The sequence below is a fragment of the Notolepis coatsorum genome (genome assembly GCF_963971535.1).
Source record: "Notolepis coatsorum genome assembly, chromosome: 6".
Classification (NCBI taxonomy): Eukaryota; Metazoa; Chordata; class Actinopteri; order Aulopiformes; family Paralepididae; genus Notolepis; species Notolepis coatsorum.
In genome coordinates this window covers 182,177,826-182,201,275 of record NC_140170.1, presented here as the reverse complement: position 1 = coordinate 182,201,275, position 23,450 = coordinate 182,177,826, and the positions used below count along the sequence as shown (strand labels likewise).

At 42.1% G+C, this 23,450-nt stretch overlaps 2 protein-coding genes across 2 annotated transcripts in view; one reads left to right on the top strand and one right to left on the bottom strand.

Moving 5' to 3' along the window:
- Positions 1–23,450, top strand: part of LOC311231231 (histone H3.2) — a gene marked incomplete at its 3' end in the record, with an annotated part of 410,556 nt that overhangs the window by 82,422 nt on the left and 304,684 nt on the right. The window lies entirely within an intron of this gene.
- rspo4 (R-spondin 4) overlaps positions 1–23,450 on the bottom strand; it is a gene marked incomplete at both ends in the record, with an annotated part of 101,227 nt that overhangs the window by 16,257 nt on the left and 61,520 nt on the right. The window contains one exon of the mRNA XM_084315934.1: positions 10,463–10,666. Coding sequence (XP_084172060.1) covers positions 10,463–10,666 — 204 coding nt within the window. The remainder of the gene's footprint in view (positions 1–10,462; positions 10,667–23,450) is intronic.

Here is a 23,450-nt window from a genome sequence, read left to right as displayed (position 1 = left end):
ACAGCGGTTCAACGTGCTTTAGGAACTGATGGGGAATAATCTTGTTAAAGCCTAAACACATTATTCACGGGGGCCGACGACAGAGACTTGGAGTTGAGGGTGGACTTTAATGAAAGCACATGTTGGAGCATGAGTGCACCGCCTTGGATCTCTGTCGATGGTAAATGGTGCATTTATATAGGTTTCATCACAATTTATGCCTCACGTTCACCCCTTCCCTCACACATACACACACCTGCACACGGCACGCCCTCACACACACCCTCACACATACAGTACACACATACACACATACGCACAGAGACTGACACATGCATGTAAACATCACTCTATATGGCCACACACATTCAAGACAACACACTCGTCATCACTAACAAGACGTCTCTCTCTCTCTCTCTCTTTCTCTCTATCTTTTTTTCTCTGTCTGTCTGTCTCTCTCTCTATGTGTGTCTCTCTCTCTCTGTCTGTCTGTCTTTCTCTTTCTATCCGTCTGTCTCTCTCTCTCTGTGTCTCTCTCTCTCTCTCTCTCTGTCTCTCTCTCTACGTGTGTCAATTCAATTCAATTCAAATAGGCTTTATTGGCATGAAATATTAACATACTTATTGCCAAAGCAAGTTCAACATGCAAACAATAACATATATATTAAGCAATAAAATATCATAACATTAGTAATAACAGTAAGGACAATCAACAAGAAACATATTAATTTACAAAATAGTCACTCGATCGGGTAGTCATTTTTCAAGTGTGGCCATTCAGATACATTTTACAGGGCTTGTTCTCTTATTTTGTGACAACCGTCTACATATTTTGCAGCTAATGCTGTACACTGACTTTTCTCCCCACACATGTATAGTCGCTTTTGGTGATCAGGGAGATGGATAAACTGTGCATCAATTTTGTTTATTTTATCAAAGAAGACTTCTCTTAGGTCCTTGTATTTCTCACAGTATAGCAGGAAGTGAAGTTCTGTCTCAATGTCCCCCTGATGGCAAAGTGAACACAGCCTGGCCTCTCTGGGCAGCCAGTTTTGCCTGTAACGGCCTGTTTCTATGGCTAGACTGTGTCCACACAGTCTGTACCGTGTCAATGTTTTTCTTAATTTTATCTCACTCACAGTAGTCAGGTATTCTGCCACCATGTACTCTCTGTTTAGGGTCAAATAGAATTCTAATTTACTTTGAGATTTGGTTGATTTGTTCCAATATTCTATATAGTTTTCTTTTTGTTTTGAGATTATTTGGTTGGGCCAGATTTTTTGGTATCTGTCCTGAAGCATTTGTGGGCAGAGATTTCTGACTAGCTGGCAGAGGGGACTCTTATCTGGGTTCATCTCTTGGCTCTGAAGGGCTTTGTAGTGGTAGGAGTGGGGGTCACTTGATTGGAGGTGTGTGTAAAGTTTTATGGCTCGCTTTTGAATTTGAATGATTAGGGGGTATTGGCCGAGTTCTGCCCTGCTGCATTATTGGCAGTGTGTCTGTGGACCTTAAGTAGGTTTTTGCACAATTCTGCATGCAGTACTTCTAATGGGTGTTTTTCCCATTTTGGGAAAGCTTGGTTAGTTAATGGACCCCACACTTCACTGCCATATAATATTATTGGATTTATTACGGAATTTAGAATTTTGAGCCAGGTCCTAATTGGGATGTCAATTGGAATTTTCCTTTTGATGGCATAAAAAGCCCTTCTTCCTTCTCCTTCAATTCATTCACAGCCATATTGAAGTTTCCATTATGATTTATTTTCAATCCCAAATATGGGTAGCTTTTTGTGTTTTCTAATATGTGTGTGCCTAATTTAAATGTATTATGTGAACTCTGAGACTTGTGTCTCCTTTGAAAGATCATGACTTTAGTCTTCTTCATGTTTACGTTCAGAGACCATGTCTGGCAGAACTGGTGGAGGATGTCTAGGTTCTGTTGTAGACCCTCTTTAGTGGCTGACAGCAGAACCAGATCATCTGCGTACATCAGTAATTTTACATTGTGTGTCTCCTCTCTCTCTCTGTCTCTCTCTGTCTCTCTCTCTCTCTCTCTCTCTCTCTCTCTCTCTCTCTCTCTCTCTCTCTCTCTCTCTCTCTCTCTCTCTCTCTCTCTCTCTCTTGACTGAGTGGTAACATATAGTAGTGGATGTGACCAAGTATAAACCACTGGGAAGGTTTGAATAAGAGTTTTATTTTATTTAAAGTAATCCCTCAAATACAACCCTGGAACACCTGCCCAGAAAGAAATTAAACTAATCTTCATTTTCCCTCTCTCTCCCGCTAGATTCTTGTAGGGAGGATGAATTAATCTGCGTCAAATATTGGTTTCAAACGCAGATAAACACTAATGCTGTTCTCTCACGCGAGGAAAACGAGAAGGCTTTGGGTGTTCACACTACTCGGGGGGGGGGGGGGGGGGGGGGGGGGGGGGAAATGGAGGTTGTACCTGGTACAAATATCTTTCTGTTTGGCCTCATGGTGACTCTGTTTCTTTCGAAAACACATGTTGATAATGGTGTAAAGAAGCAGAGGTTCAAGTTGTATTTATTGTTTCTGCTTTGAGTCCAGAGGAAGGCTGTTTGCTGCCATCTCTCGTCCAAGTTTTAATTCTGTTGTGTATGAACATCAGCACAGTGTCTCTGCATGTTACATACTTTTTGTCTGTTTCAGAGTCCGCCGTTCTAATTTATTCAGGTATGTGACCCTACAGAGTCCGGATTGGGGCACTTTACCAAGAAACAACACGTACACGTACACATACACACACACATACACACCCGTATACACGTACACACACACACACGCACGCACGCACACACACACACACACACGCACACACACACACACACACAGACACAGGGGATGTGCACCAACTGATTGCATGTGCAGTAGTATTAATAACAGTGAGAGACCAGTCTAGATTCACCAACGTGTGATTTATGATAAATGTTTGAGATTTGACTGAATTACACTAAATCCAGTCAAACTGAGTCGAAGCCTCTAATACGATGCAGCTATTGGCTGGGATGTTTCACAACCTCGTAGAAATACCAGAACCAATCCAGAACCTCCTCTCCATCTTCACTGCCAACAGCTTTGGGGGTCATAACACTCAAAGAATACCACACACACACACACACACACACACACACACACACACACACACACACACACACACACACACACACACACACACACACACACACACACACACACACACACACACACACACACACACACACACACACACACACACACACACACACACACACACACACACACACACACACACGCACTTCATATACTTTATTGAAATCACATTGCACATTGGATTCAAATAACAGGGGTCACTGATTCTTGAGAGTCGGGACAAAACATGTCCTACATAGAAAAGTCTAATTTATATCAAAAATAAATAAATTAATAATGATTGACATACTCACAAAGTTCAATCTAAAGGTATTGTGTATACTGATGTTATGTTTTAGCACATATATTTGTTTTTGGGGGGATATTTGTTTAAATGTATAATCTGTGGTTAGAAGCTCCCATGTTAATTTTCTTGTCCTCAGCAAGGGTCACATTATTGACCAGCGCAAAAAAGCTTGAAAAACCTCTCCACTTGTGAAAACATACATATCAAATCAAGGATAAGGGTTATAAATGTATAAAACAATGCATGCCATGAAACTCAGATAATATTTTCCATAGGAATCTGCCTATCAAAGTTGTGTCCTCAGTTTATGTCAACTCCGTCAGACTTTTTCATAAACCTAATTAAATCAGGCAATAGCATGGCCAGCTCTATCCCTGAGGACCCCTTTTCCTTTCCCTGCCTGTGGTGAATGCAACACTACCACACATGGTCTGGTAAATTTGATACTTTTTGATATTTTAGACAAACAATGTCAATATTCCTATGGTCACAGCTGGAACATGTCAACACCATCTCTCCGTTATTATACTTTAAAAAAACAATAGTGGATTGAATTCAAGTGTTTCAGTGAGATTATTAAGACAGCTAGCAACTGCCAAAAAACTATAGCTAGCTGCAGTGCACAATACAGGCTTGGAGGGACAATGTGTGCCCTTTTGTCAACTCCGTCAGACATCAACTCCATCAGATTTTGTGTCTGACGGAGTTGACGTGTAAGCTGACGGAGTTGACAAATCCATCAATAACCTCATATATATGCTATTATTATACTATTTTCGAACATGGTAAAGGATTTAAATGTTATTTCAGAGTTGTATCTGCACAGAATTGTGCTAATAGCATGCATTACAATACACCTCTGATTTTTAGAGCATGGGCAGGCTGTGGTCTGCTTATTGAATAATTGTCTTACTTTCCCAGCACATGCTCTATACTCTATACATACATGTGTTAATACATAAATAATATATCACTTGTCTACGTGGTTGATTGATTGATGTAAAATCATAATGGTGCAGTAGTTTTCACTACCAAACATCTACACTCTTGCCTCTTATAGAGCAGGGAAGGAGTTCCATGTTGCCCTTTCATATCCCAGTAGGGATACAAGACAGAAGAAAGCAGTTATTCTTGTTCTTATACTGTTTACTTAGATCATCAGAGCAAAGGTGCACAGTGGTAAACTGTGGATATTTCATCTTAATATATTTATAATCATTCTTAATATAGGACTGGTCCATGTGTGTCTACTGTAGATTGCTGCATCATCCTTTATCTGACTATTTCCATCCATAGTGTAATACATTATGGTATGGAGTGATCAACAGGATACTATTTTGCTAGTCAGTTGTCTCAATCTTATCAGTTGTCACAAGTGTAGAGTTCAAGAAAAATCAGGATCAGATAGAAATCAGATCAGAATATTCTAGATAACAATGCCAGACAGCACAGAGAGTCTCTCAGACAGGAAAAGCAACAAAGTAAAACGCGAAAAAGGCATTCAAGAGAAATAAAAACTATGAAAGAGAAGATTACAAATGTAACAAAGCAACGAAACAACCTGATAAAAACAATAATGTGCAGAAAAAAGGCTACAAATACATCACCACTGGACTCTCCAGGCACGGAAACAAAGAAGATGCTATCAGGAAGCAAAGTAAGGAATCCGAACATCCAAAAGGCCCTTCTATTCTACAACATCCCAGAAGAGAGCTGAAGACAAACAAACAAACTCCTGGCCCACGGCTCCAAAAACCAGCACTGAGTGTGTCATCAGGCACGATTCTTAAAAAGTATCGTCTTCTTCAACAAATGAAAGAGTTTGGGTTAACCTGCAAGTTAATAAGAGAAAAGGAGCAGCCTCAGAAAAAGCCAACATTCATACAGGGTATAAACTCTGCACGTGTGATGACGGATAAGACTGACACAATCACCAGGAACAAGATCTAGCGGCAGAGAATGATCCTGCCAGACTCTATGCTCAACCTCCACACTGAATTCCAGATTAAGAACCCCACTGTAAAGCTGAGCTATTCTTCATTCTGTGCTCTGAGGCCCTTCTATGTCACAGCACCAAAAGCATCTGATCGGAAGACATGTCTGTCAAATACATGAAAATGCATGCTTAATGCTCAAGGTCCTTAAAATGTCTGGTGTTGTGAAGTCAAACAAACTGGATGACAGTTTTCAATTAGTTTGTTGCTCTCCAGCAAGTGAGGCCTGCCTTCTTTGCGCCTGCTCACAATGTCTAAACAAAGGTACAGTTACAACCCAAGAGCAAGACAAAATCGATGTTCAATGGAGGCAGTGGGAGAGAGTTCAAGAAGACACACACAATGGAGTCGAACACAGAGGCAGCCTTTCAGAGCTCATCAAACTATATGAGCAAAAACTCAGAAAGGAAACCACAACACATGTGTGTTCAGTGCGAAACCAGTCAAAAGAATACAGCAACACAATTGAGTCCTGTGATGAAAGTACAGCAATCGTCCATGTTGACTTTTCAGAATCCTGGAAATTCAAATATAAAGCTGAAGTTCAGGCCTGCCATTTCGGACAAAATCTGCCACAGATAACACTCCATACCGGAATGTATTACACTAAGGGTGGAAAGGCAGGGTTTTTGACACTGTCAGAGTCAAAGAGACAGGATGCTGCGGCAATCTGGACACAAATGGATCCAGTCCTAAAAGATATCAAGACAAAATATCCACAGGTTACCACCGTGCACTTTTGGTCTGATGGTCCAAGTAAACAAGAACAAACAAGAACAAGAACACGTTTTTTCTTTTGTCTGGTATCCCACCTACACTGGGGTTTGAAAGGACAACGTGGAACTTCTTCCCCACTTCTCATGGAAAGGGCGCACCAGACGGCATTGGCGGAACAGTAAAAAGAACAGCTGACAACCTGGTCCTGAGAGGAAATGATGTGACGGATGGACACATATTCTTCAAAAAGGTCTCAAACAGTCTGAATGGTGTTCAACTGTATCACATTGTGAAAGAAGACATGCAAAGATACGACACACTTCTCATGAATCCTCTCAAACCGGTTCCCTCAACAAGACAAATACACCAGATCATCGCACATAAGGACAGGATCCACCACAGACAAGTTGAGACAACTATCCTGCTTTTGCAGCGAGATGTTGGATTGCCAGTGCTTCTGCCCAGCTACCTCCTATTACCATGGCAACCCAGGAGAACAGCAAAGTGATACACGGAGGGCAAGGAAGAAGAGACCTCTGGCCATGTTGTGGGAGGAGATTGAAAATGAGATGGAAGAGGGTATGGAGATGGAAGAGGGTATGGAGGAGTTGGACGAAGAACCTTTGAAAGGTCCTGAGGGTACGGTGACAGTAACGACTGTTAGCAGCCTTAGTAATGGAGACTAGTTAGCAGTAGTATATGATGACCACTGGTGGCTAGCCAAGACCATCGATGTGGATACTGAGCAACAAGATGTGAAAGTGGAATTTCTGCATCCCCATGGTCCAACAGAAAAGGTTCAGCCCAAATGTGGCAAGAAGGATGTCTGTTTCTGCCCAGTTCAAGACATCATAGTGAAACTAATCAGAAATGCAGAAGGAAAGGAAGAGGAGAAGTGAGTGAGAAAGTGGAGATCAGGAAGTGGTGTAGAAGAGGTAGATGAAAACAGGGACGAGAAGAAGGGGTCCTGGTCTCCATTACTGTTTTTGTTGTTGGAAACGGTGCATTTTGTAATAGTTGGAAACAGTGTATGTAAAGTTTGTTGTTTATTACAATTGAGTTAACAAAATGTTCAGTATAAGACAAGGAGTTATTAGTTCTTATTATTGTCACTTCCATCTGTTTAAAAAATTTATCAGCAGCTCCTTCTCCCAACCCCCACCCATTCCAAATGCTGAATCGAGAACCTCATCCTTCACTCTGTCATCTTTCTCTCCCATTACAGAAGCAGAGACCCTGACACTGGTAACGTCGAACCGTCCGACTACTTGCCAGCTGGACCAGCTACCCTCCCCACTCCTCCAGACCATAGCACCAGACATCCTCCCATTCCTAACGGCAACCATCAACTCCTCACTCAACTCGGGGGTGGTCCCCACCTCCCTAAAACAAGCCAGAGTCACGCCGCTCATAAAAAAACCAACCCTGAACCCTACCGTCATAGGCAACTACCGTCCTGTCTCTCTTCTCTCCTTCCTTTCTAAAACACTTGAACGTGCTGTATTACTGCTTATCTCTTACAGAATGACCTCCTAGACCCTAATCAGTCAGGCTTCAGGACTGGTCACTCCACAGACACAGCCCTCATTGCGGTCACAGAGGCACTTCACTTAGCAAAAGCGAAAGGCCTATCCTCTGTCCTGATTCTCCTAGATCTATCTGCAGCCTTCGACACAGTCAACAACCAGATCCCCCTTGCGGCCCTCGCAGGAATGGGAGTGGCTGGCTCTGCGCTGACATGGCTGTCATCATACCTCAATGACCGCTCCTACCAAGTGTCATGGAGAGGGACCCTGTCGGCCACCCGCCCCCTGCGGACGGGTGTCCCCCAGGGCTCGGTTTTAGGACCCCTTCTCTTCTCCCTCTACACTAAATCACTGGGTAACATTATCACGTCTCATGGCTTCTCCTACCATTGTTATGCCGACGATACTCAACTCTTCCTCTCCTTCCCTCCCTCAGATATCCACGTCTCTGAGCGGATCTCGGCCTGTCTGTCCGACATCTCCGCCTGGATGACGACCAACCACCTCAAACTGAACCTAAGCAAAACAGAATTGCTCCACCTGCCGGCCAAATCCTCCCCCCTAACCGACCTTTCAATCACAGTCGAGAATGCAGCTGTGACTGCGTCCCCGACCGCCAAGAACCTTGGTGTTGTCCTCGACGACCAGTTGAACTTCTCTGCTCACATTGCAGCGACGACCAGAACCTGCCGATTCCTCCTGAGCAACGTCAGAAGGATCCGCCCCTTCCTGACAAAAGAAGCCACCCAACTCCTCGTCCAATCAACAGTCATCTCCCGCCTCGACTACTGCAACGCACTGCTTGCTGGCCTCCCGGCCACTGCCACTAAGCCTCTTCAACTCATTCAGAACGCAGCGGCCCGCCTGATCTCAAACCTACCGAAGTCGGCCCATGTCACCCCACTTCTTAGGAACCTGCACTGGCTCCCCATTGCTGCACGAATCCGCTTCAAGGCCCTCGACCTAGCATACCGTGTGGCAAAGGGAACCGCTCCCGCCTACCTCCGGTCAATGGTCTCTAACTACACACCCTCAAGACCCCTACGCTCTGCATCTTCTGGCCGCCTCAGACCTACTCCTATCCAAGCTCCGGGAGGGTCATCAAAGAGAAGTCGCCTATTCTCAGTCCTTGCCCCGCAATGGTGGAATGAACTACCCACCCCAGTTAGGACAGCCGAATCACGTCCAATCTTTCGCCGTCGACTAAAGACGCACTTCTTCAACCATTATCTGAATTAAAAAAAATAAATAAAAAATATCTAACCCTAACTAACCGTACTATCATGCACTTGTCCTAATAAACTAACCTACACTGTAGCACTCAACACTTTGATGAACATTGTTGCTCAGCTGATAGAGTTGTGCCCTTCCTGATGGCTTGTCGTACAGAACTTGTAAGTCGCTTTGGATAAAAGCGTCAGCTAAATGACTAAATGTAAATGTAAATGTAGATGCAAATCCAATTTTGTCAACTCCGTCAGTTTCTCGTCAACACCGTCAGATCTTTGTCAACACTGTCAGATGTTTATTTTTGTTAATTTTGGGGACAATACTAATTCTTTCTTCAGTTTATGTTGTTTAAGTAATAAAGGAGCGTTAGATCGTCATCCTCTTGTGTCTTATTTACTTAATGATCTTTTTTTTATCATATCAAAATTAAAAACAAAGTTTGAAAATGCAAATATTTCTAACTCTGGGTTTTCAGAATAGTGTGAAATTACACCTGAGGTTTATATATTATATTTTATTGCATACCAGAGTAACTAAACACTATTACAACATACTTCAGAACTTTAGATTCTTGTTGGACTGGAATAATTAGAATTATATACTTTTTTGTGTGTCTGACGGAGTTAACCCAAATCAAGTTTCAAAGGGAAACATGTGAATTTGTTGAAAATGTTTTTCTATGTAGAGCCCACACCTTTACATGGTTAAATAGCTCAGACCTTTCTCTACATGAATATATAACTCTAATCAATATAGTGTGTATTCTCAAAATATAATATTTAAAAAGTGTCCACCAGGGGACAGGGTGTGCATTTTAACGAGAGGTGTGGGTGTTACAGTGTTTATTATTATTACTGTTACATTTCTGTTTTTGCTAAACTAAAGAAATACAGCTTTAAAAACACAATTCAGTAAAGGCAGACGACCACAAATGTTGAAGAGATAATATAATACATGAGTAATTAACACCATAAAAATATAACAGAATACAACCATATACCAAGGCAGGGCCAGAGCCGTGTTAGTGGGATGCTGTGTGCCTATAGTGCTGCACCAATGTGAAGATTATGGCCGATACCGATAACCGATATTAATATTGCTGTTCTGTCGATATCTCTGTATAGAAAACACTTTTTTATGATAATCAAATAAAGAGCTACTGTATTTTCCAAAACATTTTTTATTTTTTTTTACTTTTGTAATTTATTTTCAGAAACAATTTAACAATTTAAGACCAAAACATGTTAAATAAAAATAAATATTTAAATAAAAATAAATTTTTATAAAGGATACAAGTGTGTCCTGAATTCACACTATGGATAAGCCAACCCTGAGTATTCTCAATAGACATCTAACTCACTTGAGACCAAGTCACTGTATTCTTAGAGTTAAAAACTTTAAAAGTAAAAAAGAAAAAAATTTAAGCCAAAAGTATTGGTATTATATTGGCGGCCGATATTATATTTTGACATCGGAACGATACCGATGTGTAAATTACCATATCGGTGGCCGATATATCGTCCATGCAAGGACATACTGGTGAGACCAACCAAGGTCTCTCTCTCTCTCACTCACCTTTGGGGCATCTCTTCGTCATATTGCACCTCCGTGTCTCATGATGAGACGGACAGGGAAAGTTCTCTTTCTCTTCAGGCGTCCTGACGGACAGCCCTCCACGTGTCCTGGTCTGTCTGCCCCATCTGAAGCCACAGGTGGCGCCGTCACGCATACAGGAAATCCACTCACTCCACTCTCCGACTGGAGCCAACACACAGCTCTCTGGCAGAGAGAGAGAGAGAGAGAGAGAGAGAGAGAGAGAGAGAGAGAGAGGGGGGGGGTAGGGGGAGAGAGAGAGAGAGACAAGAGAGAGAGGGGGAGAGAGAGAGGGGGAGAGAGAGGGGGGGGAGAGAGAGGGGGGGGGAGAGAGGGCGAGAGCATTCAGCACAGAACATCATGTATTGACCTGATCTTGAAGATTCTACAGTAACTGGTGCTCATGTTCAAATGACATGATGACATCATACCATACCTAGTAAATGGTAGCTACTCTGGTAGTAGTGTGTAATATCATTACTCTGGTAGTAGTGTGTAATATCATTACCCTTCTTTTGTACTACTTGACGCTGCTGCTCACCTGAGGGCAAGACCACCCGCATTTCATTGTATACCTGTATGCCGTGACAATTAAAACTCTTGACTTGACTTGACTTGAAGAAACAAATAATTCCACGCCTATACGCTGTAAAAGGATCTGGATGTGACATGTTTTTTTCAATCTGGTCCTTCTGGCACACAATCTAATCCCAGTAGTAGAGGCATGTGCCACACAACCTAATCCCAGTAGTAGAGGCATGTGCCACACAACCTAATCCCAGTAGTAGAGGCATGTGCCACACAACCTAATCCCAGTAGTAGAGGCATGTGCCACACAACCTAATCCCAGTAGTAGAGGCATGTGCCACACAACCTAATCCCAGTAGTAGAGGCATGTGCCACACAACCTAATCCCAGTAGTAGAGGCATGTGCCACACAACCTAATCCCAGTAGTAGAGGCATGTGCCACACAACCTAATCCCAGTAGTAGAGGCATGTGCCACACAACCTAATCCCAGTAGTAGAGGCATGTGCCACACAACCTAATCCCAGTAGTAGAGGCATGTGCCAGCCATGATTATCAGTCTGAAGTTGTAAACAACAGCCTATTTCATGAAAATATATATCAAAGGAGTTGGTATTGGTTTATAATATAATAAGAGATATAGTCTGCTTTATTAATACGGTTCCTCTGGACTTGATCTAATCTGATGAGAAACACGAAGCATTAATGTGGCGACACGCTGCTCTGTTTGTCCTTCACACGACACTTTAAGAGCTGTGACAGGAGGAGGTGAACGCTGTGACAGGAGGAGGTGAACGCTGTGACAGGAGGAGGTGATGTTATAAATCTATAATAAAAAAAATAACAAAAAAACGAACGCAAAAAAACGAACGCAAAAAAAGAACGCAAAAAAAAGAATGAAAAAAAAGAACGAACAAAAACAAACTAAAATGAAAACGAACGAGAAAAAAAAATAACAAAAAAACGAATGCAAAAAAAGAATGCAAAAAAAAGAATGCAAAATAAATTACGAACTAAAACTAAAACGAACTAAAACTAAAACGAACGCAAAAAAAAGAATGCAAAAAAAAGAATGCAAAAAAACGAAAACGCAAAAAAAAGAATGCAAAAAAAGAATGCAAAAAAAAGAACACAAAAAAACGAACGCAAAAAAATTAACGAACGAGAATGAGGTGAACGCTGTGACAGGAGGAGGTGAGATGTTATAAATCTATAATAAAAAAAAGAACGAACGAAAACGAAAACGAACTAAAATGAAAAAAGAATGCAAAAAAAAGAACACAAAAAAAAGAATGCAAAAAAAGAACGCAAAAAAAGAACGCAAAAAATGAACAAACTAAAACGAAAACGCAAAAAAAGAATGCAAAAAAAATTACGAACTAAAACGAAAACTAAGCAAAAAAAATAACAAAAAAACCAACGCAAAAAAAAGAATGCAAAATAATTAACGAACGAAAACGAACAAAAACAAACTAAAAAAAAGAACACAAAAAAAAAGAACGCAAAAAAAAAATTTACGAACGAGAAGGAGGTGAACGCTGTGACAGAAGGAGGAGGTGAACGCTGTGACAGGAGGGGGAGGTGAACGCTGTGACAGGAGGAGGAGGTGAACGCTGTGACAGGAGGAGGTGAACGCTGTGACAGGAGGGGGAGGTGAACGCTGTGACAGGAGGAGGAGGTGAACGCTGTGACAGGAGGAGGTGAACGCTGTGACAGGAGGAGGTGAACGCTGTGACAGGAGGAGGTGAACGCTGTGACAGGAGGAGGTGAACGCTGTGACAGGAGGAGGTGAATGCTGTGACAGAAGGAGGAGGTGAACGCTGTGACAGGAGGAGGAGGTGAACGCTGTGACAGGAGGAGGTGAACGCTGTGAGAGGAGGAGGAGGTGAACGCTGTGACAGGAGGAGGTGAACGCTGTGACAGAAGGAGGAGGTGAACGCTGTGACAGGAGGAGGAGGTGAACGCTGTGACAGGGGGAGGTGAACGCTGTGACAGGAGGAGGTGAACGCTGTGACAGGAGGAGGAGGTGAACGCTGTGACAGGAGGAGGTGAACGCTGTGACAGAAGGAGGAGGTGAACGCTGTGAGAGGAGGAGGTGAACGCTGTGACAGGAGGAGGTGAACGCTGTGACAGAAGGAGGAGGTGAACGCTGTGACAGGAGGAGGAGGTGAACGCTGTGACAGGAGGAGGAGGTGAACGCTGTGACAGGAGGAGGTGAACGCTGTGACAGGAGGAGGTGAACGCTGTGAGAGGAGGAGGTGAACGCTGTGACAGGAGGAGGTGAACGCTGTGACAGGAGGAGGTGAACGCTGTGACAGGAGGAGGTGAACGCTGTGACAGAAGGAGGAGGTGAACGCTGTGACAGGAGGAGGAGGTGAACGCTGTGACAGGAGGAGGTGATGTTATAAATCTAGTGTCTGTTCACCAGAGATGTTATAAATCTATAATAAAAAAAAGAACAAAAAACGAACGCAAAAAAACGAATGCAAAAAAAAATAAAAAAAAAGAATACAAAAAAAAGAACGAACTAAAACGAAAACGAACGAAAGAAAAATAACAAAAAAACGAATGCAAAAAAAGAATGCAAAGAAAGAATGCAAACAAATTTACGAACAAAAACAAAAACAAACGAAAACGAAAACGAACGCAAAAAACGAACGCAAAAAAAAGAATGCAAAAAAATGAACGAACTAAAACTAAAACGCAAAAAAACTAACGCAAAAAAAAGAATGCAAAAAAATTTAAAAAACTAAAACGAAAACAAACGAAAAAAAAATAACAAAAAAACGAATGCAAAAAAAGAATGCAAAGAAAGAATGCAAACAAATTTACGAACAAAAACAAAAACAAACGAAAACGAAAACGAACGCAAAAAACGAACGCAAAAAAAAGAACGCAAAAAAATGAACGAACTAAAACTAAAACGCAAAAAAACGAACGCAAAAAAAGAATGCAAAAAAAATAACGAACTAAAACGAAAACGGACTAAAACGAACGCAAAAAAAAAGAACGCAAAAAAAAGAACACAAAAAAACTAACGCAAAAAAGAACGAACGAGAAGGAGGTGAACGCTGTGACAGAAGGAGGAGGTGGACGCTGTGACAGAAGGAGGAGGTGAACGCTGTGACAGGAGGAGGTGAACGCTGTGACATTAGATGGTGAACGCTGTGACAGGAGGAGGTGAACGCTGTGACAGGAGGAGGAGGTGAACGCTGTGAGAGGAGGAGGAGGTGAACGCTGTGAGAGGAGGAGGAGGTGAACGCTGTGAGAGGAGGAGGAGGTGAACGCTGTGACAGGAGGAGGTGAACACTGTGACATTAGATGGCGAACGCTGTGACAGGAGGAGGAGGTGAACGCTGTGAGAGGAGGAGGTGAACGCTGTGACAGAAGGAGGAGGTGAACGCTGTGACAGGAGGAGGTGAACGCTGTGACAGGAGGAGGAGGTGAACGCTGTGAGAGGAGGAGGTGAACGCTGTGACAGGAGGAGGTGAACGCTGTGACAGGAGGAGGAGGTGAACGCTGTGACAGGAGGAGGTGAACGCTGTGACAGGAGGAGGTGAACGCTGTGACAGGAGGAGGTGAACGCTGTGACAGGAGGAGGTGAACGCTGTGACAGGAGGAGGTGAACGCTGTGACAGAAGGAGGAGGTGAACGCTGTGACAGAAGGAGGTGAACGCTGTGACAGGAGGAGGTGAACGCTGTGACAGGAGGAGGTGAACGCTGTGACAGGAGGAGGTGAACGCTGTGACAGGAGGAGGAGGTGAACGCTGTGACAGGAGGAGGTGAACGCTGTGACAGAAGGAGGAGGTGAACGCTGTGAGAGGAGCAGGTGAACGCTGTGACAGGAGGAGGTGAACGCTGTGACAGAAGGAGGAGGTGAACGCTGTGACAGGAGGAGGAGGTGAACGCTGTGACAGGAGGAGGAGGTGAACTCTGTGAGAGGAGGAGGTGAACGCTGTGACAGGAGGAGGTGAACGCTGTGACAGGAGGAGGTGAACGCTGTGACAGGAGGAGGTGAACGCTGTGACAGGAGGAGGTGAACGCTGTGACAGGAGGAGGTGATGTTATAAATCTATAATAAAAAAAAGAACAAAAAAAAGAATGCAAAAAAATGAACGAACTAAAACGGAAACGCAAACAAATTAAAGCAAAAAAAATAATGCAAAAAAAGAACGCAAAAAGATAAACAAACTAAAACGCAAAAAACAAACGCAAAAAAAGAATGCAAAAAAAACAACGCAAAAAAATTTACGAACTAAAACGAAAACGAACTAAAATGAAAATGAACGCAAAAAAAATAACAAAAAACGAACGCAAAAAAAGAACGCAAAAAAAAGAATGCTAAAAAATGTACGAACTAAAACGAACTAAAACGAAAAAGAACGCAAAAAAACGAACGCAAAAAAATTAACGAACTAAAACGAAAACGCAAAAAACGGACACAAAAAAGAATGCAAAAAAAATAATGCTAAAAAATTAACGAACTAAAACGAAAACGAACGCAAAAGAAATAACAAAAAAACGAACGAAAAAAAGAATGCAAAAAAAAGAATGCAAAAAAAAGAATGCAAAAAAACTAACGAACTAAAACGAAAACGAACTAAAACGAAAAAGAACGCAAAAAAAATAACGCAAAAAAATGAACGCAAAAAAATGAACGAACTAAAACGAAAACGCAAAAACGAAACGCAAAAACGAAACGCAAAAAAAAGAATGCAAAAAAAGAACGCAAAAAAATGAACAAACTAAAATGAAAACGCAAAAAACTAACGCAAAAAAAGAACAAAAAAAAAGAATGCAAAAAAAATGAACGAACTAAAACGAAAAAGAACGCAAAAAAAGAACGCAAAAAAAAGAACGCAAAAAAAAGAATGCAAAAAAAAGAACGCAAAAAAAAGAATGCAAAAAAAAGAATGCAAAGAAATTTACGAACTAAAACGAAAACGAACTAAAACGAAAAAGAACGCAAAAAAAAGAACACAAAAACTAACGCAAAAAAAAGTACGCAAAAAAATGAACGAACTAAAACGAAAACGCAAAAAAACGAGAAGGAGGTGACCGCTGTGACAGGAGGAGGTGAACGCTGTAACAGGAGGAGGTGAACGCTGTGACAGGAGGAGGTGAACGCTGTGACAGGAGGAGGAGGTGAACGCTGTGACAGGAGGAGGTGAACGCTGTGACAGGAGGAGGAGGTGAACGCTGTGACAGGAGGAGGTGAACGCTGTGACAGAAGGAGGAGGTGAACGCTGTGAGAGGAGGAGGTGAACGCTGTGAGAGGAGGAGGTGAACGCTGTGACAGAAGGAGGAGGTGAACGCTGTGAGAGGAGGAGGTGAACGCTGTGACAGGAGAAGGTGAACGCTGTGACAGGAGGAGGTGAACGCTGTGACAGAAGGAGGTGAACGCTGTGACAGGAGGAGGTGAACGCTGTGACAGGAGGAGGTGAACGCTGTGACTGGAGGAGGTGAACGCTGTGACAGGAGGAGGAGGTGAATGCTGTGATAGGAGGAGGTGAACGCTGTGACAGGAGGAGGTGAACGCTGTGACAGGAGGAGGTGAACGCTGTGACAGGAGGAGGTGAACGCTGTGACAGGAGGAGGTGAATGCTGTGAGAGGAAGAGGTGAACGCTGTGACAGAAGGAGGAGGTGAACGCAAAAAAAAGAATGCAAAAAAAGAACGCAACAAAAACGAACGCAAAAAAAAGAATGCAAAAAAAGAACGAAAAAAATGAACGAACTAAAACGAAAACGCAAAAAAACGAATGCAAAAAAAATAATGCAATAATGCACGCTGTGACAGGAGGAGGTGAATGCTGTGAGAGGAGGAGGTGAACGCTGTGACAGGAGGAGGTGAACGCTGTGACAGGAGGAAGTGATGTTATAAATCTATAATAAAAAAAATAACAAAAAAACGAACGCAAAAAAACTAACGCAAAAAAAAGAATGCAAAAAAAGAACGAACTAAAACGAAAACGAACTAAAACGAAAACGAACGGGAAAAAATAACAAAAAAACGAACACAAAAAATAACGCAAAAAAAAGATTGCAAAAAAATTAACAAACGAAAACGAACTAAAACAAACGCAAAAAAACGAACACAAAAAAAATAATGAAAAAAAAATAATGCAAAAAAATTTACGAACTAAAACGAAAACGAACGCAAAAAAAGAACGCAAAAAAAGAACGCAAAAAAATTAACAAACTAAAACGAAAATGCAAAAAAACGAGATGGAGGTGAATGCTGTGAGAGGAAGAGGTGAACGCTGTGACAGAAGGAGGAGGTGAACGCAAAAAAAAGAATGCAAAAAAAGAACGCAACAAAAACGAACGCAAAAAAAAGAATGCAAAAAAAGAACGAAAAAAATGAACGAACTAAAACGAAAACGCAAAAAAACGAATGCAAAAAAAATAATGCAATAATGCACGCTGTGACAGGAGGAGGTGAATGCTGTGAGAGGAGGAGGTGAACGCTGTGACAGGAGGAGGTGAACGCTGTGACAGGAGGAAGTGATGTTATAAATCTATAATAAAAAAATAACAAAAAAACGAACACAAAAAATAACGCAAAAAAAAGAATGCAAAAAAATTAACAAACGAAAACGAACTAAAACTAACGCAAAAAAACGAACGCAAAAAAAATAATGAAAAAAAAATAATGCAAAAAAATTTACGAACTAAAACGAAAACGAACGCAAAAAAAGAACGCAAAAAAAGAATGCAAAAAAATTAACGAACTAAAACGAAAATGCAAAAAAACGAGATGGAGGTGAACGCTGTGACAGAAGGAGGTGAACGCTGTGAGAGGAGGAGGTGAACGCTGTGAGAGGAGGAGGTGAATGCTGTGACAGAAGGAGGAGGTGAACGCTGTGACAGGAGGTGATGTTATAAATCTAGTGTCTGTTCACCAGAGATGTTATAAATCTATAATAAAAAAAAATAACAAAAAAACGAATGCAAAAAAAACGAACGCAAAAAAAGAATGCAAAAAAAGAATGCAAAAAAAAGAATGCAAAAAAAAGAACGAACTAAAATGAAAACGAACTAAAATAATAATAATAAAAAAAAAAAAACGAACGCAAAAAAGAATGCAAAAAAAAGAATGCAAAAAAATTTACGACTAAAACAAAAACGAACGAAAACTAACGCAAAAAAAAGAATGCAAAAAAAGAACGCAACAAAAACGAACGCATAAAAAAGAATGCAAAAAAAGAACGAAAAAAATGAACGAACTAAAACGAAAACGCAAAAAAACGAATGCAAAAAAAATAATGCAAAAAAATTAACGAACTAAAACGAAAACGAACGCAAAAAGAACACAAAAAAACGAACGCAAAAAAAATAACGCAAAAAAATTGACGAACGAGAAGGAGGTGAACGCTGTGACAGGAGGAGGTGACCGCTGTGACAGGAGGAGGTGAAAGCTGTGACAGGAGGAGGTGAACGCTGTGACAGGAGGAGGTGAACGCTGTGACAGGAGGAGGTGAACGCTGTGACAGGAGGAGGAGGTGAAAGCTGTGACAGGAGGAGGTGAACGCTGTGACAGGAGGAGGAGGTGAACGCTGTGAGAGGAGGAGGTGAACGCTGTGACAGAAGGAGGAGGTGAACGCTGTGACAGGAGAAGGTGAACGCTGTGACAGGAGGAGGTGAACGCTGTGACAGAAGGAGGAGGTGAACGCTGTGACAGGAGGAGGTGAACGCTGTGACAGGAGGAGGTGAACGCTGTGACAGAAGGAGGAGGTGAACGCTGTGACAGGAGGAGGAGGTGAACGCTGTGACAGGAGGAGGTGAACGCTGTGACAGAAGGAGGAGGTGAACGCTGTGACAGGAGGAGGTGCAACTCTAAAAGCTGTGACAGGGTTGTATCTGCCACACCACCATACATCTCATCTATCTTCCCACACCACTATTATACATCTCATCTAACTTTGAAAGGAGGCATCGAGGATATAGAAAAATATAACTATGAATTATGAGATGTCTGTGAAGATATCCAGGACTCATGTTGTGATGATGAACGCTCGGTGCCATGATGGACGAGCTACTGCGAGCTATTGGCGTGGAATACAGTACGACCAGCTGCTGAACACAGCCCTTGCAGCTGCTTGTCGGATAAAAATCTGGTGTCGATCAGGCTCTTCACTGAAGCTTCACACATGGACCCGTCCCACCAGTGTCTACACTGGATGGAGGGGCTTCTTCTGATGGCTACCACTGGGTCTTATCAGTCCTCTGTTGACCACTGGGTCTTATCAGTCCTCTGTTGACCACTGGGTCTTATCAGTCTTCTGTTGACCACTGGGTCTTATCAGTCCTCTGTTGACCACTGGGTCTTATCAGTCCTCTGTTGACCACTGGGTCTTATCAATCCTCTGTTGACCACTGGGTCTTATCAGTCCTCTGTTGACCACTGGGTCTTATCAATCCTCTGTTGACCACTGGGTCTTATCAGTCCTCTGTTGACCACTGGGTCTTATCAGTCCTCTGTTGACTACTGGGGCTTATCAGTCCTCTGTTGACCACTGGGTCTTATCAGTTTATTGATCACTGGGTCTTATCAATCCTCTGTTGACCACTGGGTCTTATCAGTTTATTGATCACTGGGTCTTATCAATCCTCCTGTTGACCAGTGGGTCTTATCAGTTTATTGATCACTGGGTCTTATCAATCCTCCAGTTGACCACTGGGTCTTATCAATCCTCCAGTTGACCAGTGTGTCTTATCAATCCTCCTGTTGACCACTGGGTCTTATCAGTTTATTGATCACTGGGTCTTATCAATCCTCCTGTTGACCACTGGGTCTTATCAGTTTATTGATCACTGGGTCTTATCAATCCTCTGTTGACCACTGGGTCTTATCAGTTTATTGATCACTGGGTCTTATCAGTTTATTGACCACTGGGTCTTATCAGTCCTCTGTTGACCACTGGGTCTTATCAATCCTCTGTTGACCACTGGGTCTTATCAGTCATCTGTTGACCACTGGGTCTTATCAGTTTATTGATCACTGGGTCTTATCAATCCTCTGTTGACCACTGGGTCTTATCAGTTTATTGATCACTGGGTCTTATCAATCCTCCTGTTGACCAGTGGGTCTTATCAGTTTATTGATCACTGGGTCTTATCAATCCTCCAGTTGACCACTGGGTCTTATCAATCCTCCAGTTGACCAGTGTGTCTTATCAATCCTCCTGTTGACCACTGGGTCTTATCAGTTTATTGATCACTGGGTCTTATCAATCCTCCTGTTGACCACTGGGTCTTATCAGTTTATTGATCACTGGGTCTTATCAATCCTCTGTTGACCACTGGGTCTTATCAGTTTATTGATCACTGGGTCTTATCAGTTTATTGACCACTGGGTCTTATCAGTCCTCTGTTGACCACTGGGTCTTATCAATCCTCTGTTGACCACTGGGTCTTATCAGTCATCTGTTGACCACTGGGTCTTATCAGTTTATTGATCACTGGGTCTTATCAATCCTCTGTTGACCACTGGGTCTTATCAGTTTATTGATCACTGGGTCTTATCAATCCTCCTGTTGACCAGTGGGTCTTATCAGTTTATTGATCACTGGGTCTTATCAATCCTCCAGTTGACCACTGGGTCTTATCAATCCTCCAGTTGACCAGTGTGTCTTATCAATCCTCCAGTTGACCACTGGGTCTTATCAGTTTATTGATCACTGGGTCTTATCAATCCTCCTGTTGACCACTGGGTCTTATCAGTTTATTGATCACTGGGTCTTATCAATCCTCTGTTGACCACTGGGTCTTATCAGTTTATTGATCACTGGGTCTTATCAGTTTATTGACCACTGGGTCTTATCAGTCCTCTGTTGACCACTGGGTCTTATCAATCCTCTGTTGACCACTGGGTCTTATCAGTCCTCTGTTGACCACTGGGTCTTATCAATCCTCTGTTGACCACTGGGTCTTATCAGTCCTCTGTTGACCACTGGGTCTTATCAGTCCACTGTTGACCACTGGGTCTTATCACGTTGACTGCAGCCCAACATTGACTATGTTTACACGCAGTGCAATATTCCAGTATTACCCAGATTGAGACAATACTCCGATTTTTGTCTGATTACAGACGGCATGTTAGACATGTAAACACCTTAATGAGGCTATGACTATCTCAAAGTTTTCCTGGAATTTAAAGTCTCTCATTAATCGGATTATGCTCCTTTGCATGTAAACAGGAATGTGAACGGAATAGTTCCATAAACAACTCATGTAAACAGATTAATCTGATTTATGTCAGGAAGTCATTTGTTTAACCATTTGAAATGGCAGAATGAACGGTAAATACAGTTAGTCTTGGTAGTCTGGTTCTACTCTTATAGGGGGGGCTCCCTGCTGAAACAGGTCAAAGCACAAACGCTTAGATTAGACAAAAGATAAAACATAACAGCATGTCGAAGCTGAACAGCGGGGAGCTCTGTGAAGGAATCCCTAATGTAACTTACAGAGTACAACACGATGATCGTAGCTTGTTAGCAACACAAAGTATTGCACCACGATAGCTTAGCTAGCATGAAAGAGCTCATCAGCTGTTGGGATATCACACGTACGTACCCATTTATCTAAGTAATGTTATGCTTATAGTTATAACCATACAATGCCTGGTCATATGGCTCTTTACTCTCTCCACATGTAGATTGACAGATAGATTCACAGACACAAGACACATCGTTACTGGATCACAAGTTAACAAACTGTGTCAGATGCCAGGTAAGGCAGGAAGTGAGGTGAGTCACTGGTTCAAGTTAAATCAAGTTAAACCTGTTGCTAATCAAGTACAAAGAAGGAGCACCACTTAGTGACCAGACATGGAACTGCATCCATATAATAACAAAAATATAGTAGGCACATTTGTGACTGTTACACAGTACAGAGTATAACCAGAGCAGGGGGGCTGGGAGGGGGGGGGGTTATAACCTTACAGTTACACAGTACAGAGTAATAATAATAATAATAAATAATAATAATACATTGAGTTTGTATTGCACTTTTTGTTTGCTGGGATCCCAAAGTGCTACAGGGTTAAAACAGAGCTAAAAAAAATATTATTAGTAAAAAAAATAAAATACAGAATAAAAATAAGATAAAAATAGAACATAGTTAAAAACATAGTATAAACAGACACAACAGCACAAGAAAAAAACAGTCAAAGGCCTTTTTAAAGCGGAACTATTTTACAATTTTTTTTCACTATTTGGGCAATTTTACACAATTCCCGTGAGTTTATGGAACACATCTGTACATTTTTTTTCAAAAAAAATCATTGTTTTGTATTTTTAATCAAGTACTCAAAAACAGCATTTTTCTACATCAAAATTGTAAGCCGTTTTGAGGCTGGGCTCCGCCCATACTCGGAATGCGATTTGAGTGACAGAGAGAGAGAGAGAGAGAGAGAGAGAGAGAGAGAGAGAGAGAGAGAGAGAGAGAGAGAGAGAGAGAGAGAGAGAGAGACATTGACGTGCAGGGGCCAAGCGGTCTCTCTTAATGAGTAATACAGGTGGCTGGCAGTTGGCTACAAGCATAGATGGGGCGGGTGTTATTATGCAGAACAGAAACCTCTGACGTCACAGCTAAATTTCAGATGACTCACTTGAGTGAGGGACAATATTATTGTGAGATGAGAATTGGAAGAATGCGCCAAATTGAGAATTAGAGACATAGATCCTATTAATATAAGTCCACATATAGCTAGAAAATAATGCTAAACATTGGAAAAAGGCCATTTATAAGATAGTTCCCCTTTAAACAGATAGATTTTCAGGCCTGCTTTAAAAGAGTCCAGGGCCCTCATTTATCAACAATGCGTAGAAAGTGTTCTATTTCCGTTCCTACGCACGGAATTTTGAATGTCTCTACACACAGAAATCACACGTGCGTACACAGGTCCTACGCACACCTGCAAGTACTCCATGTTGATAAATGCCATTTGTTCTACGCTCCGCTCCGCGCTCGTGCACGATTTTAAGTATTTGCATATAGAACCGCCCGTAATTAACCATACGGAAATGAAACACCCCCATTAAATGTGGAAAAGGGGACTAAGCCGAGCAAACGCGTGTTATGGGAGAAATAAGCGACAGGCTGACAGACGGTGATGTCGGATATGATATCCATTAACTTCCTAAAGACCATTGCTGCCTGGGCAGCGCAAACACTAATAAAAACCGTTAACCACTGTTTGTCGTTGGTGTCATTAATAACCATGCTAAATAATAATAGTATTTCGCTTTTTCGCTTTTTAATTTAAACAGTATTTAATCGCGTTTGGAGGTGGGTGTTCTGCGTCTGCACCCCCCCCCCCCCCCGTGCCAAACAAGCAGGCCAACCTCTTGTTCGCGTGTGAGCCCGTTATAACTACACTACTGTCGCTATTTTACAATGAATTACGGGTCATACAGAACACGCACCAGTGTTGGAACTA